The sequence below is a fragment of the Hemiscyllium ocellatum genome, chromosome 12, assembly GCF_020745735.1.
Source record: "Hemiscyllium ocellatum isolate sHemOce1 chromosome 12, sHemOce1.pat.X.cur, whole genome shotgun sequence".
Taxonomy (NCBI): Eukaryota; Metazoa; Chordata; class Chondrichthyes; order Orectolobiformes; family Hemiscylliidae; genus Hemiscyllium; species Hemiscyllium ocellatum.
The window spans coordinates 26,339,131-26,357,835 of record NC_083412.1 but is presented as its reverse complement, the minus strand read 5'-3'; the positions used below and the strand labels follow the sequence as shown (position 1 = coordinate 26,357,835).

General features: G+C 39.0%; 1 protein-coding gene across 7 annotated transcripts in view; it reads left to right on the top strand.

Moving 5' to 3' along the window:
* cdkl5 (cyclin dependent kinase like 5) overlaps window positions 1-18,705 on the top strand; it is a 150,055-nt gene that overhangs the window by 8,775 nt on the left and 122,575 nt on the right. For all 7 annotated transcript variants that reach the window (XM_060833442.1, XM_060833446.1, XM_060833445.1 and 4 more), the window contains exons 2-3: window positions 4,376-4,609; window positions 6,880-6,914. In XM_060833442.1, coding sequence (XP_060689425.1) covers window positions 4,546-4,609; window positions 6,880-6,914 — 99 coding nt within the window. In that variant the 5' untranslated portion in view covers window positions 4,376-4,545. The remainder of the gene's footprint in view (window positions 1-4,375; window positions 4,610-6,879; window positions 6,915-18,705) is intronic.

Genomic DNA, 18,705 nt, shown 5'->3' with positions numbered 1-18,705 from the left:
TAGAAAAGTTAACTTACATGTATTGCAATCTGATCAGACACTCCATGAATGAGGTGAAGTTTGGAAGGTTTGTTAGCTATTGCATTATTTATGTCAATACATTGTTTGTCCCTTAGGAAGCTCATGATGGTGATTAAGCATTTAAGATAAATTATATTAATTTTATTTTTCATGTTAGTGTGGCATTTTGAATACATCAACAGTTGAAAATGGACTAGGCTATCTTCAGGAAATTTCATCAAGGTTGTGACATTAAATAGATTCTCTTTATAAAGATATTCTGACCAGATTAGACTATCTGTACTTTCAGAAAAATATGCTGAAATATTTAACAGAATCAGGAATGTGTAGTGGTTATTCACTAATCCAGAGATTGGAAAGCTGTCATTGTTTACTACTTTGTAAGGTGTTTGATCCACCAAGAACTTTATTTATTTTATTATTTCCATGTTATGAAAACACAATTTATCTTAAAAAAATGGATACCAGCTGAACAAATTGTTAAAATGAAGGATTCACAATTGCTAAGTGATAACATTTAGTGTCAAACAAGATTTGCAGCAGCTTTTCCGTCTTTTCATTTTGTGTATAACACCTTAGATCATTTTTTTTGTTTTCGGTGTTTCACTGATCTCCAATTGAATCAAGTCACATTATTACTATGAATTGATATGATGTGAAAAATTGTCTTAAAAGGTTTGTTTCCATCCTGAAATTAATGTGGGTCAGAATGTAATGGATAAAGCCAAGAGAAGTTAGAATAAATTGGATGGAAATAAAGATAAATTGAAAGGTTGATATGAGAACATGTGACAGAATCTTGACTTTGGTCTGCTTTGTAGGTTAGTATGAATGTTCCATAAGTTTTTTAAAAAAAAAGTCCTGACTTTGACTGCATAAAACTATTTTTAGCATTGCAGCAGAATGGTGGAGCCCCAATAATTGATCTTGTGTTATGGGAATTTTTCCCAAACTCTGTATCTAGCAATTAATTTTATTGTATAGGTTACATGAATATATATTGCTAGAAGATTGGAGAAATGAGAAAGTAATACAGAAATTACAACAGATGCCCTTTCTAAAAAATAACCTTCAGTGGATATGGATCTTGGTGCCTAGCCTTGCATTTGTTGCTAATCCTTAACTGTCCTTGATAAAGGTGATGAGCTATTCTCTTGATCTGCTCAGTAATATTTGGTGTAGGTATATCCAGAATTCTATAAGGAAGTTCCAGGAATTTGATCCATTGACAGGAAAGGAACAGCGCAATAGTTCCAAGCCAGGATGGTGTGTGGCATAGTATGTTGTGTAAACATGGGCCAGATGAAAATTAAAGTGCACTGAATATTAACTTGTGGCTGGGATGCAAGTTTAGGTCCTTAGTAATGCAAAAAATATTTTGTTTGCACCCTGGCTGTAAATGTTTTTTAAAAATTTGTGTTTCAACTTAAACATTTTTTATTTAATTTTGTGTGGGAATCCCATTAAACTTGATTTATTTGTCAAGGTTGAAATGGTGAGAGAAACCTGAAGAATCAGTGTATATGATGTATTTATTAAATTTTATAGTTGAACTTGAGTCAATATGCTTTGCAGTAATGTGTAATGTAGAGAGCACCTGTCTATTGTATAATTGCTAGTTGTTTTTTTTCTTAAATCTGCAGATAGAAGTGAAACATGCCAGCTGAAATTTTCCACATAGTGGATTCTGCGGCTTCTACTAATTACGTGTAGGAATTTTGTGGTATTATGTGAACCTAGTCATATGATCATGAAATTATGGCCAGTGTGAACTGCTACCCTGCTGAAATAAGTGGGAAGTTGTGAACCACATGGAAGATGTCAGAACTGATGGGGCTGCTTTTGTATAAGCAAATGTAAAAGATATTCAGACGACTGATTATATGGTATAGTATCTTGGCTGAAAGATACAATCATACCAGATTCCTAAATTGTAGAACATGCAAAGAACTGTATTTATCTCAATTGTGTGTTTTTAAAACTAAATCAGAAAGATAAAAAAGGTTTCATGGACCTCGATATGGAAGTCTTGTTTTATTATTATGTGCATCTTTATTTCCATGCTGCATGAATCTCTGATATTGGCTATGTAGTCAAGAAATTTGTACTTGATGAAAAGGAATGAGTTTAGTGAAGGACAAGTCTACCCTTATTGTTCTTTAATAATTTTAAGTAATCTGATAATGAAATTGCCAATTGTCATCATGACCTGGAACTATGTAATTACAAATAATTATGGATTATTTGAAATATCATTGGATTCGTTCAAGGCTTAGTTGAATAATTTTTTGATTGAGAATGATATAGAGGCAGGCAGGAAAGTATAGTTGACAGCACAGTTAGATCAACCATAATCTTACAAATGGCATTGTAGCTACAACTTGTAAGTCATTTTCTTATGTAATAGTAGTGAAAGGAAAGCAAATAGTTCGTGGCCTCAATTTTGCAGTCAGCAACCAAGCAAGAATTTTTTCTGCTGACCTCCAAAAGTAGATGCCCACAAACATTTAGCAATCTTTGTGAATTTGCTGTTTTCCTTTGCTAGTCTAAGTACAACTTAAGGGGATGGCTTGACATGCAGCTGTACTTAAAATTGTTTTGGTAATAAATACCTCCATGCTACAAATACTGTGATAGAACTCCCTAAAGCATGTCCACATATATCAGGCACATGTCAGAAAGGCAATAGAGTACTTGGAATTAACTTGGATGAGTCAGCTCCAACATTGCTCAAGAAGCTCAGAATCATCCTGGACAAAGCACTACACTTGCTCCATAGTTTAAAATGTTCATACCCATCACCACCAGTGCATGACGTAGTAGTGTACCATTTTCAAGGTATACTGCAACAACTGTAGCAATGGGCAGCGTGGTGGCTTAGTGGTTAGCACTGCTGCCTCACAGCACCAGGGTTCGATTCCAGTCTTGGGCACCCTGTCTTTGTGAAATTTGCACGTTCTCCCATGTCTGCTTAGGTTTCCTCTGGGTGCTCCGGTTTCCTCCCACAGTCTCAAGATTTGAAGTTTAGATGGATTAGACACGCTACATTTCCCATTGTATTCAGGGATGTGCAGACTAGGTGGATTAGCCATGGGAAATGCAAGATTACAGGGATGGGGAAGGTGGGTGGGTCTGGGTGGTATGCTCTTCAGAGGTTAATGTGGACCCGATTACTTAACCCTCTGGACTGCAGCAGTTTCAAGAAGGCATCTCACCAGGACCACCTATATGGCATGTGAAAATGGGCAATAAATGCTGGCCTAGCCAGTGACTGCCACATCTGTGAAGCTATTAGAAAAACCAATTAATTGGATAAATGTTGGATGTAACAGTAAATGCAACATTTTGATAAAGTTTGTAGAATAAACACTTCATAGTATTTTGAGAGCATACGTACACAGCAGAAATTGTTACATGGTCAAATAACCAGCCTTTAGAAGTGTGTTGTGGAATATCATACCACTATGTCTGGCTACAAAACTATTCATAATAAAGAAAAGTACCCTGATGGAAAACTAATAGATTCTTCTATTCTGACTGGACTATTTAATTGTTTACTCTGCCCTCTCCACTTCCTTATTTGCTGAGGAATTCCTGGATTAAACTGATGCTGAGTGGTTGTTAACTTGTCTGAATCATTATTTGATGAAAAGTAAATAACACTGATTTATGATTAAGTTTCTTTTAGATATTAATTTTACCAGCTTTATGACTTAGAATGAGAAAATAAATCTGCCATGTTTTCAGTGGTTATTGTTGGTACCTTGAGACATTACTTATGTCAGTTTATCCAAATGTACTTGTGTCAACTGAAGTTCAGTCAGTAAAAGCTTCTGGATGGATGCCAGTGTATTTTCTAGCTCCAATCCAAATTCAAATGGTATTGTGGGTTTGATGTGTAACTTCAGGGGCTAATCATCACTTTTGGAAAATGCCTCTTCCCATTCCCAAAAGTCCGCATTCCTTGTGCTGAAACTTGCTGGAGCATGCCTTTGAAGCAATGCTAAAATTGATGAATGATATTGAACTTGTAGGAATTTTAAGTTATTTTCAATTAAGGGTTATGGGAAGGTTTATGAAAATTTCCTTTTGTCCATGAAGCAATAGACCTTTGATAGAAAGATTTCCAAGTAGAAGCTGCAGGATCTTCAGATAATTTAAGAATTTTAGCATGCATATCGAATGGAATGTGTGCTATTCCACAGTTTTTTATTGTAATGTTTAAGTACAATTTGGAATGTGATCATGTCTCTCTGAAGCACAATTAGTAAAGATAAGCTTTTCACTTCCAAGTAGGATATTGTACTTGAAGAATCCCTTCAGAATTGGTAATTACAAACATTCTTTCTTACAGATGGGTTTACATTGTGACTAGATTATGACAAATATGAAGGATGCAAATTTGATTTGTTGGACTTCGTGGCTTTATGGACACTGCACAATACGTGCCTGCAGCAACTTACACTTGAAAATCCGTAACTGCAATGTGATTTGGGATCATATTTGTCAGATAAATTTGTCTTCATGAAGATTCCTGACATTGGTGATGTAATGAATAAATTTGAAGTCCTTGGAATTGTAGGTGAAGGTAAGTTTGTGAGTTTTGATTGATGTGAATAAGTGTTTGTTTTAATATAACATTCTCCAGATAAACATATTTTACCAGAATTTAATGGTAATGTAATGGCAAAGGTACACACTGTCATTTGTGTCAAGGAGGAGATACTGTACAGGGAGTTATTGGCAATACCATAAATAGATGATTTTTTTGCTCCTCTGTTTTTAGCTTTGCAAAAAGCTACAGAGCTTTATGAACTTGTTGCATTTGTACTTTAAAAATAGATTAAATGAAAAATGTAAAAAGAAAATAAAGGGAGGGCCATCTAAAGTATTTATGTTGAGATTTATATTTCTGCACAGCTCCTTAACCTCAGAGGTTCAAATGGGATGAATTAAAAATGTAATCTAATTGCTGCAGGGTTGCAAGGTGTGAGGGTTTTCAAAATTTTACTTGAAAACCTGATTGTCCTTCATTTCAGTTCTGTGTCTGGCCTGTTTTTGTTTTCCAATTTTACTTTATATTTATCTTCCTTTACCTAATTTGACTGTACAGCACTCTCTTTCCTTCTCTTTACTTTCTGTTCATTTATCCACCCTTAAATTTCAGCTAATTTCAGTTGCTAGATATAGTGCTGGTCCCATAATGAGCCAAGATTTCAGATCACCTTTTGACCTTGTGACAAGAACAATTTACAATGTGAACATTTTTTCAGTTGAAGGATGACAGAAAAGCTGTTACAAATGAAGCAGGTAGCAAGATGCTCATCTCTTAACACATTCTGAACTATTGTGTTCAGAATCTGAGTCAGTAATTTTTCATTTGATAGTGAATTAATATGATTGGCTTTAAAATATGCTTAAATTTAAACTGTTGAGACTTGGATTCATTTGGGAAAGGGTTGTGACATTTAAGTTTGTTTTTCACTGAAAGCTTATATATTGAAAAACAAGTTACGGTGGCTCAGTGGTTAGCATTGCTGCCTCTCAGCGTCAGGGACCTGGGTTCAATTTCTGCCTCAGGCAACTGTCTGTGTGGAATTTGCACATTCTCCCCGTGTCTGCGTGGGTTTCCTCCGGATGCTCTGTTTCCTCCCCCAGTCCAAAGATGTGCAGGTTAGGTGAATTGGCCATGCTAAATTGCCTGTAGTGTTAGGTGTAGGGGAATGGGTCTGGGTGGGCTCCTCTTCAGAGAGTTGGTGTGGACTTGCTGGACTGAAGGGCCTATTTCCACACTGTGGGAAATTAAAATAAAGTTATTCAGACATGGCAAACCTCTGGCTGGAGGGTCTTGAAGTTGGGAAATTGGTTTGCTATTGGCTGTTTCCTAGAAAGTTATTTGCTTACCAACTTGGGTTATGTCAATGCAGTTCAAGGAATGACTGAGATGATGAAAGAAATGGTTCTCATGCCAATTAATTGTTTTAATTGTCCTTCAGGACGCTAACAAAGTGATGAGTAACCCACAATTACAAATTTGTAATCTGTATTTTTGCAAGAATTGTCAAAGCAATGAAGGAACAAATATATTTAGATTAGATTCCCTATAGTGTGGAAACAGGCCCTTCGGCCCAAGAAGTGCACACCAACCCTCTGAAGAGCAACCCACCCAGACCCAATGCAAAACATTCACCCCTGACTAATGCACCTAACACTACGGCAATTTAGCACGGCCAATTCACCGAATCTGCTCATCTTTGGAATGTAGGAGGAAACCGGAGCACCCAGAGGAAACCCACGCAGACACTGGGAGAACATGCAAATTCCACACACAGTTGCCCAAGGTGGGAATTGAACCTGGGTCTCTGGTGCTGTGAAGCCCAACTGAATGTGTTTTAACATTTTATTTTACTCCTGCCATTTCGCCCCATACATTTGCTCATTAAAAAGCTGAACCACACAAACAAATTATGTCTCAAGCTAAATCACGTCGTCTGTGATTGTTATATTAACTTAAACAAGGCAAGAATTAAGCACAGTGCCTCTGAAATAGCCAGGCATACACCAGTGAGGTTTTACTCCTAATCACAATGCAGATAATCCGACTCGGAACGTGTATTGACATCACAATTAACCCTACTTGTAATGTTGCATGAGATCAGAGAGCCTGATGTTACTTGTCAGGTGTACAAGGACTCAGTAACTCCAGTATGGAGTTATGTACTGAAACATGATCATTATCACTGGAATTGAAACCTGTCAACGAGGAAGCTTTTGGTTGAAGGGCTGAAAAGGGAGGGGAATGTTTAAGATGTATGATTTCAATGCTCTAAGGTATAATTTGTTTTTTTTATTTTGCAGGAGCCTATGGGGTGGTACTAAAATGCAGGCACAAGGTTAGTAGATTTTTCAAGTCACGACTTGTTGGGAAAATAAATTACAGCCAATAGAATGCAGAGTTTTCACTTCATTAGTATAAGTCATCAAATAACAATGCAATTACGTTGATCAATACGCAGGTGGTCTTAATGTGCCAGATGAACTTGTTCTGTTTAATCTTAGAATAAAATTTAACTTGAATATTTCAGATATTAAAGGTAAATTTCATATTAAATACAGGAAATATTGGTGCAAAAGATGAAAGTAAGAGTCAAAATCAACTATTTGCATTTTTTTGCGTAGTGCAGTTTACAGAAGGAAGAAAATAAATTGAGGTAAACTTCACAAGTAATGGACTAGAAATTGAAAACTTCTTTGTTAGTTGATATTTGTGATACACATTTTTTTTGTTTTCTTTTTAAAAAAAAACACCAAATCACCATTATAAATGTCATTTCAGTCAAGTTGGAAACTTGATAGCTATTTGGTCACCTCTGCAATTATTGCTCCTTTCCAATGAAATAACGGCGTAATATCAGAAGACAGAAGAATTGGAAATATGATTTTCTGAGAGAAGTTGTCTCAGCAGTGTACCAACTGTAGCCTGGTTCCAACCTGTCATAACAATAAATCGTTTAAGAATAGCTTGGTATGATTTGCCATCTTAATTTTAAGCCACATTTACCTTTAACTCACATCATGAAGTATGCTAATGTGATAGGCATGTTCCATTAGTTGGTGCTATTTTCTTTCTTGAGCAACTTGGTGAATATAAACCTGCTATTCCATATACTGCGATATAATAGCATTAACAGGATAGGGTTTGAGCTGGGGAGTGCCATCAGAGTGCTGTGTCATCATTTCTGTCAGTTTACTTAAGTTGCAGATCTGCTTTGTGTCTAATGAAATCACATTGAATCCACTGACTGCATATGACATGGATCATGAGATCCAGAGAAAGGACATATTCTTCCAATGGCTAAATTGGATTTGAACTGTTTCTGATTACGTGTTATTACTGGTGCAAATTTTATTATCTGCAGTCTCAGTCATCCTGCTAAAGTAGAAGTATCTTACAGGTCATGCAAACATTTTGGCCTCCATTCAATTTCTTTTCTACGGCAGAGCTGCTGAAGTTGGCACTTCGTTTGGATGGTGGCCATTACTGCAATTTCTTCTCTTTGTATATTTTGTGGATTTCTGTGCAAACCAGTATGAAGTTTGGAAGCTTTTTCTATTCCTCATATTTAAGAGACATGGCTTTAGTGTGTTTTTTTTTAAACAAAACTGCATTTGCCTGAAATCTGAAATAAAACCAACAATCTGGATGCACTTTGGAGGCAGGAAGGGAACTGAGGAGTTAATGTTTCAAGTACAAACTCTTCATTAGAACCGGAAAATATTACGCTGGACCTAAAGCAGGAGGAATGCACACGAAATTGAATGACCCTACAAAGTGCTTATGTTGGAAATCCGGCAATAGTTAGGTTATAAAAGTAGTAGATCAAGATAATAGGAGAGAAATCAGAGTGAGGTTTATGACATTGAACATGTCAGAGTGGTTCAAGAGGAAGAAGATAAAGAAGAGTAGAAAGGGAGGCATGAGAAACAACTGGCAGCATATTCCAGTATTTGAGTAGCTTGGGAGAAGAGAGAGAGAGAGGTTGACTCGGATGTAAATGTGTCAACACCAGCATTGTTTTTGATGGAGCTCATCACCTAAGCACCAAAGTATGTTGTTCACTTTGTTTCTTCTGCAAACCAAGTAAAAAGAAAAAAAAGAACCTGCCAGCTATGATCTGAGGTCTTTGAAGTCTGTATTAAGGCAAAAAGGGGTGCAAAATGTTTTATTCAAATGATGATGTTTCTTTTCTCATCCAGCTGTGTGAAATGACTATTTATTTACTTAATGGAAAATTGAAGGATAGTTGTAACTGGATTTTGGTACACTTTTTTTTTAAAAACAATTTCTTTATGCAATGTGGGGATCAGTTGTATGCCCAACATGTATTGCCAGTTCCTTGTTACTTAGGGATGAACTGCTTCTTGAATGTGAACTGTCAATGTGTTAGGTAGGGTGTTTTAGTTCTTTGGAATGAGCCATCAAGCAGGCCAGAGTATGATGGTGGGGAAAGGAATGAATACTTAGTGTCATGATGGAGTACCAACCCGGTGACTACATTTTTCCAGGTGATATTGACAAACCTCATATGTAAGATGGCAGACTTTGAAGTAATAAAACAGGTGCAAGACAGGTCAGGATCCCTGTGTGGTGAAACTTTACTGCTGGATTCTCAGTGCAAATCCTTCGTGAAGTTGTGGAATGACACAAAGTTTTGGAACAATCACCAAATGAGGCAGCTATTCCTTGTTTCTGAAAATGTGCTTTTGCCAAATGAAGGGTGACAACTCATGATTGCAGGTCAGATGTTATCAAGGGTAAAACCTGCAGTTACCACGTACTGTCTTCCTCATTTGTGCAATCTGTACTGCTCCATGTTGAGCATGCTGTAAGTAGGAAGGGCACAGAATGTAATGAGATGGGGAGCTTCAAAATGTGTTACTATGATATTTGCACCATTGACTGAACTCTGAGACTTGAAAGACATAGCTGTCACAATAAGCTTTGGGCAAGTGAGAAATGGCAGTAAACAAAGTAATAGGTGAAGGACACTTCATGAGTATCTATTCTCAGTGATCATAGAGCTCAAGATGTGGGCACAGAAAACCAAGCTAAACAGTTACAATTAACTTCTGGCAATAATGCTGAATGCAGGCTGTGTCTCAGCATTTTGTTTTGAGTTAAGTGCTCGTGGTCCAGACTTAAAAAAATCCTCAGTTAAGCTGTCAATCTACCTGGCAACAGTGAGGACTTCAGGAAATCAGAGTCAAGATTAGAGTGGTGCTGAAAAACACAGCAGGTCAGGCAGCATCCGAGGAGCAGGAAAATCGACGTTTTGGACAAAAGCCCTTTATCAGAAATGAAGGGCTTTTACCCGAAACGTCGATTTTCCTGCTCCTCGGATGCTGCCTGATCTGCTGTGCTTTTCCAGCACCACTCTAATCTAGACTCTGTTAATCTATCTGGCAATGTACAAGTGCTCAGGTATGTCTGTGAAATACAGGAGCAGGAGTTGGCTATTTAACCTGGCGCCTGCTTCACCATTCCAGATCATGGTTGACACATTTCTGCAATAATCCTTTTTGCCTAGTTATTAGTAACTAGAAATCTATCAGCCACTGTCTTTAGCTTATTTTAACTGAACTTGGGCAACCTTCCCAGGTGGAGAATTCCAAAGCTTCACCATTCTGAGTGAAGAAGTTCCTTCTCATTGCTGAATAAATGGTTTACCTTTTCTTCTAAGACTGTTCACTAGTTCTAAACCCAATATCCAGAGAATTATTGCTTGTGTCATCTGTCTCTTAACATTTTTAAAATTGTTATGGCATTGCCTCTTCTTCTAAATTCCAAAGAATACTGGTCCAGTGTCCCCAATCTCTCCTGATAGATTAATCCCAGATGCCCAGGAATCAGTCAGATGAACTCCAGTACAGTATGTGAATGGAAAGTCCTTGGGCAAGAGGACCAGAACTGCAAACAGTGTTCAAGAAACAGTTGAACCACACTGCAGAAAATTGAAGCAAATTTTCTTTACTCTGTACTCATATCTCCTTGAGATCAAGGCAAATATAATGTTGGCCTTTCTCATGCTAGCTTTCATTGACTTTTGGGGAAACAAAAAAGACATCCAAGTTCCTTTGGAAATCATCAAATTTTATTTTCTCTCAACCTTTTCTTTAAGAAAAAAGGTTCACCTTTATTCCTCCTGCCAAAGTGGATAACATAAATTTATCCATAAAACATAGGTGCAGAATTAGGCCATTTGGCCCATTTAAGTCTGATCACAGCTGATACGTTGCTCAACCCTAGTCTCCTGTCTTCCCCCATAATCCTTGATCCCCTTACTAATCAAGAATCTACCTACCTCTGCCTTACATATACTCAATGACTTCGCCTTCACAGCCCCCTGCGACAATGAATTTCCCAGGTTCACCACCCTTTGGCTGAAGAAATTCCTGCTCATCTCAGTTCAAACGAGTCATTCCTTCACTTTGGGTTGTGAACCCGGATCCTCGTCTCCTCCACTGGCAGAAACATGTGCTTCCACTCTATCTATGTGTCTCAGTAATCTGTAAGTTTCAGTGAGATCCCCCCTCATCCTTCTGACCTCCATTAAGTACAGACCCAGAGTCCTCAACTGCTCCTCACGTGACCCGCCCTTCATTCCCAGGATCATTCTCATAAACCAACTTTGGACCACCTCCAACGCTGCAGATCCTTACTTAAATACAGGGCCCAAAACTGCTCACAGTATAGGATCTGACTGGAGCCCTATACAACCTCAACAGTTACATACAGTTACAGAAACGGACAGCACGGAAACAGACCCTTTTGTTCAACTAGTCCATGCCAACCAGATATCCTCAATTAATCTAGTCCCATTTGCCAGCATTTGACCCATATCCCTGTAAACCCTTCCTGTTTATAGACCCATCCAGGTGCCTTTTAAATGCAATTGTACCAGTGTCCACCACTTCCTCTGGCAACTTATTCCATAATACACTTTGCTTTGCATGAAAAAGTTGCCCCGTAGGACCCTTTTAAATATTTCCCTTCTCACCTTAAATCTGTGCTGTTTAGTTTTGGACTCCCTGACCTGCACAAACAACATTGACTATTCACCCTATCCATGTTCCTCATGATTTTATAAGCTTTTATAGGTTACCCTCAGCCTCTGCTCCAGGGAAAATAGCCCCAGCCTTTTCAGTCTTTCCTGGCAACATCCTTGTCGATCTTTTCTGAACCCTTTCAAGTTTCACAAAGTCTTTCCTATAGCAGGGGACCAGAATTGAACACAGTATTCCAAACGTGGCCTCACCAATTTCCTGTACAGCTGCAACATGACCTCTAAATCAGTACACTGAAGGCAAGTGTACCAAACGGTGTTTTCACTACCCTCCCTCCCTACCTCCGACTCCACTTTCAAGGAGTTATGAACATACACTGTAAGGTCTCTTTGTTCAGCAACACTCCCCAGGATCTTACCATTAAGTGTATAGGATGTTGTCAGGGTTGGAGGATTTGAGCCAAAAGGAGAGGCTGAATAGGCTAGGGCTGTTTTCCCTGGAGCGTCGGAGGCTGAGGGGTGACCTTTTATAGAGGTTTATAAAATCATGAGGGGGATGGATAGGATAAATAGACAAAGTCTTTTCCCTGGGGTGGGGGAGTCCAGAAGTAGAGGGGATAGGTTTAGGGTGAGAGGGGAAAGATATAAAAGAGACCTAAGGGGCAGCATTTTCACACAGAGGGTGGTACATGTATGGATTGAGCTGCCAGAGGAAGTGGTGAAGGCTAGTACAATTGCAACATTTAAAAGGCATTTGAATAGGTATATGAATCGGAAGGGTTTGGAGGGATATGGGCTAGGTGCTGGCAGGTGGGACTAGATTGGGTTGGGATATCTGGTCGGCATGGAGGAGTTGGACTGAAAGGTCTGTTTCTGTGCTGTACATATCTGACTCTATGATATAAGTTCTGCCCTACCAAAATGCAGCACCTCCCGTTTATCTAAACTAAAGTCCACCTGCTGCTCCTCGGCCCATTGGTCCATCTGATTAAGGATCAGTTGTTCTCTGAGATAACATTCTCTACCATCTACTATGCTGCCACCACATCTCTGCTTTTGTCCAGTCTGTTCTGCTATGACACGGTACTTATGTTCTTATGCAACCTTGTGTTCTAGAAAATTGCGCAATAGAAATAATGGGGCCTATGCGAAAAACAAATTTAGGGCAAGCCATTAAAAATATCAGTAAAAGTCAAAACAAAAATAGTAGTTAGCCTAACACAAATGATAGCATTTGTGTTAATGTTAAATGTAAATGTTAAAATCATACAATTTAATGAAATAATACGATAAATGTAACTTTTCATGAAGTTTGAATTTACTGAGTTACAGTATTGTATTAAGATGGGCTGAAGGTCATCATCACTTCAATCATCACTTTCAGGTGCAGTTCTGGGTGCAGGGTTACAATGAAAGAAAATATTTAGTCCAGAAGTGAATGGCTGTAGTTCATTGTCCTCAGACTTTTTCTTGAAGGTTGGCTTAAAAAAGGCATCTAGTTGTAGTTGTTTTGCCATCTTTCTTCTTTCGTGAAGGATTTGTTCATAGGGTGCCTGATAAGAACATAAGAACTAGGAGCAGGAGTAGACCGTCCAGCCCGTTGAGCCTGCTCTGCCACTCAATAAGATCATGTCTAATCTTTTTGTGGACTCAGCTCCATTTACCTGTGTTTTCACAATATACCTTAAATTCTTTATTTTTAAAAATATCAACCTTAGCTTGAAAAGTGATCAGTGAAGTAGCGTCAACTACTTCTCTGGGCAAGGATTTCCATAGATTAACAACCCACTAGATGAAGACGGCCTTCTCAGTTCAGTTCTAAACCTGCATCCTCTAATCTTAAGGCCATGCGGTCTTTCCTAGTTTCACCCATCAGTGGAACCATCCTATCTCTTTCTATTTTATGTTTCCATAAGATCCCCCTCATTCTTCTGAATTCCAGTGCATATAAATCCCAATCTACTCAACCTCTCCTCAGACCCCTCAACTCTGGAATGAACCTAGTGAACCTCCTCTGCACCCCCTCCAGTGGCAGTACTTCCTTTCTTAAGTAAGGAGACCAAATTTGCACACAATATTCCAGTTGTGGCATTACCAGCACTTTGTACAGCTATAATATTATTTCTCTGCTTTTAATCTCGATCCCTTTAGCAATGAAGGACAAACTTCCACTTGCCTTCCTAATTACTTGTTGTACCTGCAGACTAACCTTCTGCGATTCATACACAAGGACACCCAGGTCCCTCTGCAAATCAGCATGCTGCAACATTTTACCATTCCAGTAATAATCTACTTTGCTTTTACTCTTACCAAAATGTATGACTTCACATTTACTAACATTATATTCTATCTGCCAGACCTTTGCCCACTCACTCAATGTATCTGTGTTCCTCTGCAAAGTTTCACAGTCCTCTGCACAGTTTGCTCTTCCATACATCTCAGTGTCATTGGCAAGTTTTGACACCATACACTTGGTCCTGATCTCCAAATCATCTATGTAAATTGTAAATAATTGTGGTCCCAACACCAATCCCTGAGGCACACCACTAGTTACTGATTGCCAGCCAGAATAGCACTCTTTTATCCCCACTCCTTCCTTCCTGTCAGTCAACCAATCCTCTATCCATGCTAATACTCTACCCCTAACAGCACACATTCTTCTGTTATGCAGTGGCACATTGTCAAAGGCCTTTTGGAAATCTAGATACACCACATCCACTGGGTCCCCCTTGTCCACCTTGCTTAAAATGTCTTCATAGAATTACAAAAGATTTGTGAGGCATGACCTGCCCTTCATGAACCTATGCTGCGTCTGTACAATGGGCAATTTCTTTCGAGATGTCCTGCTACAACTTTGATAATAAAATCAAGCGTCTTTCCCACTACAGAGATTAAGCTCACTGGTCTAAAATTCCCCATCTTTTGTCTGTTTCCCTTTTTCAACAGTGGTGTCACATTTGTATTTTTCCAAACTGCTGTGACTGCCCCAGGTTCTGGAAGTCTGAAAAATTGCCATCAGTTTACCTGCTATTTCTCTCACCATCCCTTTTAGTAGCATGGGATGCATTCCATCAGGGCCAGGAGATTTACCTATTCTTAGCTTACCCAGCACTAGCTCTTCTGTAATCATATTTTATTTTCAGGTCCTCACCCACCTTTGTCTCTTTGTCACTTACCGGCATGTTATTGGTGTCCTGCACTGTAAAAAAACTGATGCAAAGTACATGTTCAATGCCTCAGTCATTTTATCATATCCCATGACTAACTGCCCCTTATCATCCTCTAAAGGACCAACAGTTATTTTAGCCACTCTACTTCATTTCTTTATATTTATAGAAACTTTTGTATCTGTCTTTGTATTCTGCGCTAGTTTTTTTCTCATACTGTATCTTACTTTTCTTTATAGCTCTTTTTGTGGCTTTCTGTTTTAAGTTTTCCCAATCTTCTAGATTCCTGCTGTTTTTAGCCACTTTGTATGTCTTCTCTTTCACTTTGATAGCCTGCCTTATTTTCTTAGATACCCATGGCAGATTACCCATCCTCTTAGTGCTTCCTTCTTGCTGGAATATACTTTTGCTGAGCACTTTGAAAAATTTCTTTGATTGTCTTCACTGCTCGTCAACTGTTGCACCATAAAGTTTCTGTTTCCACTCTACTTTAGCCAGGTCCTCCCTTAGCCAGATCCTCCCTCATTCTGTCATAGTCCCCCTTATTTAAGCACAGGACCATAGTATTGGATTTATCTTCATACTATCCAGCTGTATTTTAAATTCAACCATACTGTGATGACTGCTTGACCATGAAAATCCCTGACCATGAGGTCATTAATTATCCCTGTCTCATTAGATAGGACCAGATCTAGGGTAGCTTGCTCCCTCATCGGTTCCATTATATGCTGTTCAAGAAAACTATCACGGAAACATTCAACGAACTCCTCGAGGTTGCCCTGACTGAGCTGGTTTGACCAATGTGCTTGCAGGTTAAAATTCCCTGCAATAATAGCCATACCATTTTTGCAGGCATTAGTTATTTGCTTGTTTATTGCCCGCCCCAATGTGACATTATTTGGTGGCTTATCGACTACACCTATCAGTGACTTTTTTTTCTTGCAATTCCTAACTTCCACCCAAATGGATTCGACCTCATGTTCCATAGAATCTATATAATCTCTCAGCACTGCCCTGATGTCGTCCTTGAATATCACAGTGACACCACCTGCCTTGTATTCCTATCTGTCACAACTTTATGCTACGACCTGCTATCCTGCTGTGTTCTCTATTGTCTTCTAAGAGCTGCAACTGCTTCTCAACTTCCTTCAGGATAGAAGACAAAGCAGAAGTGGCAAGTTCTCGTGGTGCTGCATCCTGGACTCATTGCCTTCATCTCGAGCTTCAGTTTCCCATTGGAGCAATAAGTTGCTGCGGGTCAGTCTCCACTTCTTCAAATCCAAATTAGTTTGCAAGAGTAACAAATTGTTTTTTGATTGCTGGAAGCTCCTCTGATGGTTCAACTTTAAAATCATGAAGAAAATCTAGAAGAAGCTCCCACCTAACTGCATGCAAGCAGTCCTTACTGACATCACACCAAACGTCCACAATGGTGCCAATAGCATCCTTAATGTTAAAGTTCTCCCAAAATTGAAAAACACTGTTCTCATCCCCCTAAGCTGCAATCCGCTTTCTGAATGTGCACTTTAAATAATAAGCTTTAAAAGCTGCTATTGCACCCTGATCCATGAGTTGAATGAGAAACGTTGAAAATAACACTTTGTTTTCAGAAAGCTCATCAATGAGGGGAGAATGGCTTGGTGCATTGTCCAGAATGAGGAGAATTTAGAAATCCAAATTTCTTCTCCTGCAATAATTTCTAAAAACATTCTCAAACGTCAACAATAAGGTCAGAAAAAAAAAATTACCCCATCATTTAACTCCTTTTGCTTGACCTGCAGTAAGTACCTAGAGTGGACGTAACATAATCCTTCTGCAGCCTCCCCACTTCTTCACTCCCTGGCCCTCCGCCTACCTTTGTGTCATCAGCAAATGTAGCAGCAATGCCCTCTGTTCCTTTGTTCAGATTATTGTTGGGCAATATTAATAGTTGTGGTCCCAACACTGATGCAGAATTCCACCTTTACTGGCTTCCATCTGGAAAAAAAAACCCTTCCCTGTACTTTGTCTTCTGCCAGTCAGCCAATTCTCTATCCATGCCAGTACCTTGCCGCTAATACCAATGGTTCTGATCTTATTTTGCAGTCTTCTGGCCTTCTGGAAATCCAAATAGATCACATTAACTGACTTGCATTTGTCTAACTTGCTTGTTACCTCCTTCAAGAATCCGAACAGATTTGTCAGGGATGACCTTGATGAAGCCATGTTGACTCAGCCCTATTTTATCATACTTCTAAGTACTCTGCAAACCCATCCTTAATAATGACTGAAAACCAAGATCTGGCAAACTAGCTAATAGTATCCTGTCTTCTGCCTCCCTTCCACCTTCAACAGGAGTGGCCATTTTCCAGTACTCTGACCCTTCCTGACTCCAGTGATTCCTGAGAGATGACCACCAATGCCTCTATAGGCTCCTGAATTATCTCCTTCAGAACTTGGGGTATAATCCATCAAGTCCAGCTTCCCAGTACCTTCTCAGTGATGGCCACTACACTTTGCCCACTGACTTTTTCGAAGTTCTGGTATGACTTGGAGGTGCTGGTGTTGGACTGAGGTGGAGAGAGTTAAAAATCTCACAACAACAGATTATAGCACTAGTTATTTGGAAGCACAAGTTCTGGTATACTACAAGTGTCTTCTGCTGTGAAAATTGATGCAAAGTACCTATTCAGTTTTTCTGCCATTTCTTTGTTCCATTACTAGTTCTTTTAGCCTCATTTTCCTGCAGTCCAATGCCCACTCATTCCTCTCTTACTTTTTAGATATCTTAACAAAAACTCTTGCTGTGTTCTTTTATATTCCAATCTAGTTTAGTCATATTTCATCTTCTCCCTTTTTAGTTATACTGTGGTCTTTAAAGGCTTCACAATCCTCTGAATTCCCACTGACAATCACGACATTGTATGCTTTTATGCTGTCCCTGACTTCCCTTGTGGTTGCATTGTCTTTCCCTTGGTATGTTTCTCCATTCTTGATGAATTTGTGCTGTGCCTCCTGAATTAACCCTAGAAATCTCTGCCATTGCTGCTGCTGTTAACTTTCTTGCTAGGCTCTTCTCTTCTCTGGCCAGCTCTTCCCTTGTGTCTTTTGTAGTTACCTTTACTTAATTGGACCAGCATTTCCTCTCAAACTACAGGGGGAATTCTATCATATTATGGTCACATTTCCATCATCAAGTCTATCTCAGCACATGCCATTAAATCCAGAATTGCCTGTTTACTGGTAGTGCTAGATGCTCAATTTAAAAAAAACACATTTTGTAGACATTCCACGGATTCCGTTTCTTGAAATCTGTCATCAACTTGATTTTCCCAGTCCACTTGCATATTGAAAGCCCCCATGATTATTGTAATAATGCCTTTTCTATCTCCTGATTTTATTTTCTTTTCCACATCTTGACTACTGCTAGAAGGTCTGTAGTAACTCACATCAGGGTCTTTTTTCCTTTGTGGTTCTTAAACTGTTCCTACACAGATTATTTCCATTTGACCTCTGTATTGCTACTTGCTATCTATTTAATTTAATTCCTTGCTAACAAGGCAGCACCATCCACTCTGCCCATCTGCAAGTCCTTATGATAGGATGTATATCTTTTGATGAGAAAAAAGCTGAAAATGTGTTGCTGGAAAAGCGCAGCAGGTCAGGCAGCATTCAAGGAGCAGGAGATTCGACGTTTCGGGCATAAGCCCTTCTTCAGGAGTCATATTTTTTGATATTTAGTTCCCAGCCCTGATCTTCTTGCAGTCACATTTCTGTGATAGCCACAACATCATACCTGTCTATTTCAATCTGTGCTACAAGGTCATTTACCTTGTTTCATATATTGTGTACGATATCCTCAGTCCTGCATTGACTGCCCCTCTTCTGCTGTGCCGGGAGTTAAGTTCCTGACCGTTTCCAAATTTTATGTCCTACAATGTATTCTGGAAACTTGAATAACCTTTGCTGAGCTC